The sequence below is a fragment of the Pteropus vampyrus genome, unplaced genomic scaffold (genome assembly GCF_000151845.1).
Source record: "Pteropus vampyrus isolate Shadow unplaced genomic scaffold, Pvam_2.0 Scaffold185, whole genome shotgun sequence".
In the NCBI taxonomy this organism is placed as follows: domain Eukaryota; kingdom Metazoa; phylum Chordata; class Mammalia; order Chiroptera; family Pteropodidae; genus Pteropus; species Pteropus vampyrus.
In genome coordinates, this window is record NW_011888966.1 from 1,520,018 (window position 1) to 1,528,537 (window position 8,520).

Here is an 8,520-nt window from a genome sequence, read left to right on the forward strand (position 1 = left end):
CTGGGACTACAGAGGTGAGTGAATCTCCACCTGCCCCTTGGCCCTCAGTGACGGATGGTATCAACGAAGACAGTCTCGACCCACCGTGAAGTGCCCCATCAGACTGCAGGAGGTGTCTGCTGGCCAGGGGAGGGGCAGGGCCGGAGCTGGGCTTTAGGGGCAGCTAACCCACCGGAGACCGTACTCGCCCTTCCTCTCCCTCTCAGGTGCCTTCCTCGTGCCCTATTTCCTCATGCTGGCCATCTGCGGCATCCCCCTCTTCTTCCTTGAGCTCTCTCTGGGCCAGTTTTCCAGCCTAGGACCCCTGGCCGTCTGGAAAATCAGCCCCCTCTTCAAAGGTGAGGCCCCAGTGGTCTGGGGGTGGTCGTCCCTTACTCCCCAACCTCCAGGCAGAGAGGAAAGTGAAGCCCAGAAAGGATGGCTTCCCAGAGCCCACACAGCCTGGCCCACAGGAGGGCGTGGCCTAAGGGCAGCCCCTGTCCCCCACGCCAGGTGCTGGCGCGGCCATGCTGCTCATCGTGGGCCTGGTGGCCATCTACTACAACATGATCATCGCCTACGTCCTCTTCTACCTCTTCGCCTCCCTCACCAGCGACCTGCCCTGGGAGCACTGTGGCAACTGGTGGAACACGGACCTCTGCCTTGAGCACAGAGGCTCCAAGGACGGCAATGGGGCCCTGCCCCTCAACCTCACCAGCACCGTCAGCCCCAGTGAGGAGTACTGGAGGTCAGGCGGCCTGGGCGGCGGCTGTCTGGGGGGGGCCCACGCCACTGGAGGGGCAGGGGACAGGAAGAAGCCTGTGACCCTAAGGGACCCAGCAGGCACCTCGAAGGTGCTAGGATTAGGTAGACTCTGGGTTCTAATCCCAGCTCTTCACCTGATCAGCTGTGTGACCTTGAACAATTTATTTGGCTTCTGATGCTTTATGTTCAAAGTGGGTATGATAATAGTATTTCAGAGGGTTGTCATGAGGATTAAAGGAAAGAAGACATATAAACTGCGCTATCCAGCCTGGTGGATAGAACATGCTCAATAAATACTAGCTGATGATAATAATGATGATGCTGCTGATAACAGTCATAGGAAAATTTTAGAGCCTCAGTTTCCTCCACTATAAAAAGAAATGATAATAGCCCTTACTTCATAGGATGTTATTCATTCATTCATTCATTCATTCACTCTTTGAATTAATATTTATTGAGCACCGACTGTATCAGTAGGTAAAGCACTTAGCATAGGCCAGGACTGTATGTAGTAAGGACCATCTCTGGTTAGTCTAATAGGAGAGATAAGACTATAGTAGAGTAAGGGGTTGTTGTAAGAATTACATAAGGTAATTCAGGTAAAACCCTTGTCACAGTGGCGGGCACACTGCGAGCCCACGAGTGTTGAGTGTTAGGATGTCTTCATCAGCCTGTCCCAAAGCCCAACTTTATATCTAAGAAGACAAGGCCCAGAGGCTTGTTCAGTAGTTGGTGGGAGAGACAGTACTGGAACCAAGTACTCCTGATTCCTGATCCTGTACTGGAACATTCCAGAGTAGGCTGGTCCTTAAGTAGGGGACATAGACTGACCAGAAGACACAGATCAGATACCCCCAACTCTTCACCTGCAAAGGGCTCCCCTTAGAAATTTTCCTCCAAATGGAACCTACGTCTTGAAATATTTTGGTCTCCAACCTGCATTTACTACACAGTTCATTCGTTTGTCCATTTAAAGTCCATCCAAAGTGTGTGCACCTGCAGAAGAGTATGTCTGACCAGTGGGAAGGGATGGGCTTGGGTCTGCAGCTTAAAGCCAAAGAACATGACATGGGGTCCAGCAGCTGCCAGGGGTCTCCATGGAAACACCACGGTCTACTGCATCGTTTGGGGAGCAGGCAGGAAGCAGATGGTACTCTCACAAGTCTTCGCCTAAGTGAGTTTAGTGGAGGGACTTTACAGAGGTGAGGGAATCCACACGGAGAGGTGAGGCACCAGGAACTAGCAAGAGATTCGGTCATAACACCCCTGAGCCAAGGAGGCAAGCAGAGGGACTGGTGGTACTGGAACCAGGGAGATTTGGAGCCTCAGAGGAAAGGCTGCCCAATGAGAGCTGTGCTGTGCAAAAAGGCAGTCACAGCCAGGCCTTCTGATGGTGTGTGTGTATACATGCATGTTTGCATGCGTATGCGTGCGTGTGTGTTTGCAAACGCCCCGACCCCTCACTCCTCCAATCCTGCAGTCTCCTGCTACCACATCCAACTAGCCAAACCCAACTGGAAACTGAGGAGGAAGGCAGCGTAGGTGATGGGTCTGTCGAGGCCAGCCTCCTGGGTGCAGAGCTGGGCAAAGGATGGAGAGGAATCAAATGGAGAGACTAGCCAGGATCACCTTGCAGGCTGGCCATGGCTTTCCTCCATGTCAGTGGGGCATGGCAGCATGACTGGAGTACACTCAGACCTTTGTCTCTCACAGCCGCTACGTCCTCCACATCCAAGGCAGCCGGGGCATTGGCAGTCCCGGGGAGATCCGCTGGAACCTCTGCCTCTGCTTGCTGCTCGCCTGGGTCATCGTGTTCCTCTGTATCCTCAAAGGTGTGAAGTCCTCGGGCAAGGTGAGGCAGGGCGTGAACTGAGCTTGAGAGGATGAATAGACTTCAACTGGGAAGAGGGGAAGGGAGAGGACGTGGAGTTGGTAGGGCAGGGGTGACTGAAGAAAGATGTGGAGGTGTGGATGGATAGTGGCTAGGTTAGTTTACTAGCCTAGAAACTTGCTAAGGGCAGACCTCTTATTCAAGTCGGGATCCTTACTCAGTGCTTGGCACTTTTTGAAGAAGCTCAGCAAGTGTTTCTTGAATGCTTGAAGGGTGACTATATGAGTCAGGACTCTTTGACATGCAAGTGACCAGAATCTAGTTGTCATACTCAATTGGAAAGTCGAGAGGGTGTGCTTCAGGCATGGCTGGTTCTAGGGGTTCAATAATGTTAGCAAGAGTGTGGTTCTCAAAGCCTCTCAGTGATGCTTCCCTCCAGACTGGCTTCCCTCTCAGGCTTCATTCTTTATGCAGTTGCCTCAGCAGCTCTAGGCTACACCTTACATGCTAAGTGAAGGGTTCTCACTTTCCCCAGTTTGCAGAATCTTAGAATTGAGTCTCGCTGGGTAAGCTAGGTTGCGCACTTATCCCTGAACCAGTCACTGTGGCCAGGAGGGTGGAGTGCTCTGCTTGGCTAGGCCTGGGTCACCTGCCAACCCATGGAGCTGGGAATGGAATCAGCCCCAGCCAGGCAAGGTCAGGAGACTGGAATCTGAAGAAGGTCAATGAGATGCTGGGCAGACAAAGCCACAGGCATCTCCTTTAGGTTATGAAGGGTAGGAAGGCCATAAAGTTGTTTTTGGAAGGACTTGGAAACCTGAATGGTTTACTCAATCATTTATATATTAGAATTTGTCCCTTTGCAAAGTGCTCAGAAGTGCTGGCCACCTGGAACAGAATCATTAAAAGAAAGACTAGAAATCCAGGGTAGGAACCATTTCAAAAAAGAGGAGAGACAATCATGGTGCAAGCCAGGGCAGTAAGGAGCCTGAGACTTAATGCTGAAGGGGTGGCTGGAGGTTAGGGAACGGGCAGAGACAGGGCAGAGAGATATTTGGTAACTTCCAATGTCTGATGATCATGATGGCCGAGGACCACGTGGGGTGGGTTCGCCGAAGGAAGTGGCTGGTAGCCTGGACCAGGCTGCAGCGGAGATGGAGAGAGGAGATGGAGTTGGGACAGCCTTGGGAAGCAGCGACAGGACTTGTGCTCGTGGGATCAGTATGTGGAGGGAGGGGAGGAAAGAGAAGCCTCGCGGGTGATGGCTGTATCTGACTTGGGCTACCCAAAAGTTGTGGAGGTGAAGTAGTAAGGTGGGCGTTTCTGGAAGAAGTCAAGGGTGGAGAAAGTTACTGCCACCTTCTCTTCCCGCTTATCGTCTCTCAGGTGGTGTATTTCACAGCCACGTTCCCCTACCTCATCCTGCTCATGCTGCTGGTCCGAGGAGTCACCCTCCCAGGAGCCTGGAAGGGAATCCAGTTCTATCTCACCCCCCAGTTCCACCACCTGTTGTCTTCCAAGGTGAGGCCTTTGGGCCCGGGGTCTGGAGGGAGAGGTCAGGCCTGAGCTGGGAAGTAGAAAGAAGGTTCCCTGGGGAAAGAGGAGGCAGCGGGTAGGGATCTGCCTCCCCGCGTGGTGACCCCCCCAGTACCAGGCACTGTGCTTGGCACTGTTTTTTTCATTTATTATTCTTGATAGTCCTATGAAGTAGACATGATTCTCCCATTTTACAGATGAAAAAACTGAGGTCCCAAAGAGTTAGGGGTCAACTTAAGGTCACATGGCTAGAGAGTGGCAGAGCTGGGATTCTACACCCGATCTGTCTGACTTTACACCCCAAGGAGGGCATGAGTGATAATAATAGTAATAATGGTACCGATAGGTAATATTTCTTATTTGTTAATGGATGACTACGGCTGACCCTGCTCTAGCAATTTGCATATATGTAGTCACTGAATACTTACCACCCCCCTATTCCCATCCCCTCGTTACGGATGGGGGCCTGAGGCCCAGAGTGGTGATTTGACTCGCCCAGGCTATATAGCTAGAAAGTGGTAGAGCTGGGATCCAAATTCAGGTCTCCTCGACGCCAGAGAGGAAGTACAGGGGCTCATTGTCCACATGAATTTACTAAAACATGTACACAAGGCACTATTTCCTTCAGAACTAGACCAAGTTTAGAGACTACCTTCTAGATCTTGGATGGGGAAACTGAGGCCCAGAGAGGGGAACAGATTTGCCGAGGCCCCACAGTGTGAATGTTGCAGCTGGGTTTGCTCCAGGCCCACGTCACTGGTCAGCCAGGCCCTCTCCCCAGGCCGCCCCTGGACCTGCTGACTGGCTCTTATGCCACCTCTGTCCTCCTCTGTCCTTGGCCCTCGAAAACCATGGTGCGCCAGCCCCTTCTCTCTGCCCTCCCTCTGCATCCTTCCCGCCACAGGTGTGGATCGAAGCTGCCCTTCAGATCTTCTACTCCCTGGGTGTGGGCTTCGGGGGTCTCCTCACCTTTGCCTCCTACAACACATTTCACCAGAACATCTATCGGTCAGTGCAGCCTCCTGGACCCTGGGGGCTTGAGTGGAGAGGAGAGGGGCTGGCCAGGGAGGGCCTCAGGGGGTGAGGCCGGGCCGGCTCACCTGGCCTGCACCTGGACTTCTCCCGGCAGAGACACCTTCATCGTCACTCTGGGCAACGCCGTCACCAGCATCCTGGCAGGCTTCGCCATCTTCTCTGTTCTGGGCTACATGTCTCAGGAGCTGGGTGTGCCTGTGGACCAAGTCGCCAAAGCGGGTAGGCAGGCTGCCGGGCCCTGGTGGGTGAGGGTATGTGTTGGCACAGCTGGGCCTGGGCAAGTGAGCCTCTCTGTGGACCAGCAAGGTTGTGGATGGGATGTCGAGTGTGTGTGCACGTGCATGCATGCACGCGCGAATGAACGTGTCGTAGCTGGTCTCTGGGCGTCCGTGTGCCAATGAGTGTGTGTTAACCTGTGCCTGGAGAGAAACGAATTTCTGTACAAGTTTGTCTTATGTTTTGTCACATCTTAGTAACTCGCCTTGCTTGTCCAGATGAGTCCTCTCCTGTGTTGGGATGACTGTGAACAAGTGAATTGAGGGTGCAAGTGATGTGAGTCGGTGTCTTGTGCCAATGGATGTGTTTCGGTATGTGTGTTAGTAGGATTGTTTGTGCAAATGGTTAAGTACACAAATGTATTCAAATGAGGCGTTATATTTGGGCCTCATGTTTATTCATGTACTTATTATTACTTCGTTTATTTTATCAACATATGTTTATTTAACACTGACGATGTGCTGGCACGTGTCCTAGGAGTAAGAATCAGAAGCGTTCAGTTAGTGTACATCCCTGGGTTGGCCCAAGTGGGTGTAAGCGACCGTGTGTGTTTGAATATGTTTGCGGGGGTCAGCCATGCGCCCCAGGCTGCTGACCCCGTGTGCCCTTGGCCCAGGCCCAGGCCTGGCCTTTGTTGTCTACCCACAGGCCATGACCATGCTGCCTCTGTCACCCTTCTGGTCCTTCCTCTTCTTCTTCATGCTGCTGACTCTGGGCTTGGACAGCCAGGTGAGCCTCGACTGTGCCCGTGGGCATCTCATGGTGTGTGTGTGTGTGTGAGATGTGTGACTATGTATCTGTGTGTGTCTATGTGCAATGTGTCTGAGTGTGATATGTGCATTTCTGTGTGTGTGTCTGTGTGGGTCTGTGTCTGTGTGAGTCTGTGTGTGTCTGTGTGTCTGTGCGTGATGCGGGCAGAACTCTGACCCTCCTCCCCGCTTCCTGTAGTTTGCCTTTCTGGAGACCATTGTGACAGCTGTGACAGATGAGTTCCCATACTACCTGCGACCCAAGAAGGCCGTGTTCTCTGGGCTCATCTGCGTGGCCATGTACCTGATGGGGTTGGTCCTCACCACTGACGTGAGTGGCTTTGCGGGGCAGGCAACCAGCGGGCAAGGCTGGGGAGACACCTGTAGCAGTGTCTGCAGCCAGGCTGGACACTCCCCAAGCCACTTCTCCCTCTTTGGAAGGAACCTAGCCCACCCGAGACCCTCTCTCCCAAGGGGAAGCTTGGCCTATGATCCAGAGTCCCAGCTTTGGAGTCTGAAAGACTCCAAAACTCGCTTCAAGACTTGCTTCTGCACTTGATGAGCGAGCTCAGGACAAGTGGTTTCTCCTCCCTGAGCCTGTTTTCTCATCGATAACATGAGGATCTCCATCTACAGTCGTTTTGAGACTCAAATAAGATGATGTGTATAAAGGGCTTGGCAGATAGACAGTGGTACTGTCATCAGCTTGCTCTCCCTGCTGGCCTGGCTGCTTCCTGCCTGGAGAAGGAGCTGCAGCGGGGAGCCAGGCCTTGGCGAGGAGACCCCAAAGCTGTGATTTGTTTTCCAGGGGGGCATGTACTGGCTGGTCCTTCTAGATGACTACAGCGCCAGCTTCGGGCTAATGGTGGTGGTGATAACTACATGCCTTGCTGTCACCCGGGTATATGGTGAGAGGGGCCAAGGGAGGTGGAGTTGAGGCTCCCCACAGTGGGAGATGAGAGTCTACCCTGGGGCCCCTCTGCAACTGGGTCCCTAGTCCTAAGGGCCAGGGTTTCCGGAGGGGGCCATTGGGGTTAAGGAGGGGCTGCTAGCACTTGTGGGGTCTGTGGGTGGGGCCATCCTCCTCCCCTCCCCTGTTCAGGCATCCAGAGGTTCTGCCGGGACATCCACATGATGCTGGGCTTCAAGCCGGGCCTCTACTTCAGAGCCTGCTGGCTGTTCCTGTCCCCGGCCACACTCCTGGTAACCGGGGCGGGAGGGAGGGTTGCTGGCTGGGGGCCCAGGACTGAGAGCAGGGCCCCCCTGGGCATTCAGTCTGGCAGAGCTGCCCTGGCCCAGAGTAGACCTCTGTCGGGGCTGAGGGGCGGGGCGGCCACCTGGATCCTGGTCTACTCCCCTTCCCCTTGATGCTTCCAGCTTTTGTAGCTGTGTTTGGCCTAGTCCTGAGTTTTGTTTGGCAAAATGAACGGGGCTTTCTCAGGCCTCTGGGCCTTAGCGCTGGAGCCTTGCGGCTTTCCTTTCTCAGCCTTGGGGTTGGAGCAGGTCAGGGATAGGCCATCTCAAGAATTAGGGTGCTTCGGAGCTGGGCTGTCTGAGGCCTGGGCATTGGGTGAGCTTAAAGCAGGACTAACTCAGGTTTGCCAAAGTTCCAAAACAAAGATGGACCAGCTCAGATTCTGGTACCACTTAGGATGAGGCTATCTCAGGTGTCTCTGGGCTAGGTTATCTCAGGCCTTAAGGTAGCTCGGACCTGGGCTATCCCAAGCCCTGGGCCAACCCAGGCCCACTATGATGCTGGGAGCCCCTTACCTGCAGGCCCTGCTGGTGTATAGCATCGTCAAGTACCAGCCCTCAGAGTACGGCAGCTACCGCTTCCCAGCCTGGGCGGAGTTGCTGGGCATCCTGATGGGCCTGCTGTCCTGCCTCCTGATCCCCGCCGGCATGCTGGTGGCTGTGCTTCGAGAAGAGGGCTCGCTCTGGGAGGTGAGTTGGCTGCACCTCTGCCTACCCTAACCTTTCCCGACCTGGGGTCCAGCTCTGGGCCCACCTGCTAGAAAAGAAAGCACCCACGCCAACACCTTATCCAGGGCCTTGCAAACTTCTTTTAACCTAAAGAGCAGTTTTTCTAACCAATAGCCTGAGTCGTGAATCATTTCAGAACTGCTTAGGTTGTGGCAGGTTCGGAGGACTAGAGTCTGGCCCTGTGGCCCCTCACGCCACACAGGGCATCCGGAGGGGCTCAATCCAAAGACCATCAGTGTCAGTCAATACCTGTTTGTACTGGAGAGAGGACAGGGACTTGCCCAAGGTCCCACAGTGAGTCAGGCAGAGGGGTCAGGACTTGAACTCTGCTTTCCAGCCCGGAGCTTCCCTGTGGAACTCAGGGTC

The 8,520-nt window shown here is 54.0% G+C and overlaps 1 protein-coding gene across 1 annotated transcript in view; it reads left to right on the forward strand.

The window, feature by feature from the left end:
- The window catches only part of SLC6A7 (solute carrier family 6 member 7), a 24,016-nt gene that overhangs the window by 10,222 nt on the left and 5,274 nt on the right, over nt 1-8,520 (forward strand). The window contains exons 7-17 of the mRNA XM_023537291.1: nt 207-338; nt 493-727; nt 2,458-2,596; nt 3,962-4,096; nt 5,016-5,119; nt 5,241-5,365; nt 6,039-6,151; nt 6,371-6,502; nt 6,980-7,079; nt 7,274-7,374; nt 7,948-8,115. Coding sequence (XP_023393059.1) covers nt 207-338; nt 493-727; nt 2,458-2,596; nt 3,962-4,096; nt 5,016-5,119; nt 5,241-5,365; nt 6,039-6,151; nt 6,371-6,502; nt 6,980-7,079; nt 7,274-7,374; nt 7,948-8,115 — 1,484 coding nt within the window. The remainder of the gene's footprint in view (nt 1-206; nt 339-492; nt 728-2,457; nt 2,597-3,961; nt 4,097-5,015; nt 5,120-5,240; nt 5,366-6,038; nt 6,152-6,370; nt 6,503-6,979; nt 7,080-7,273; nt 7,375-7,947; nt 8,116-8,520) is intronic.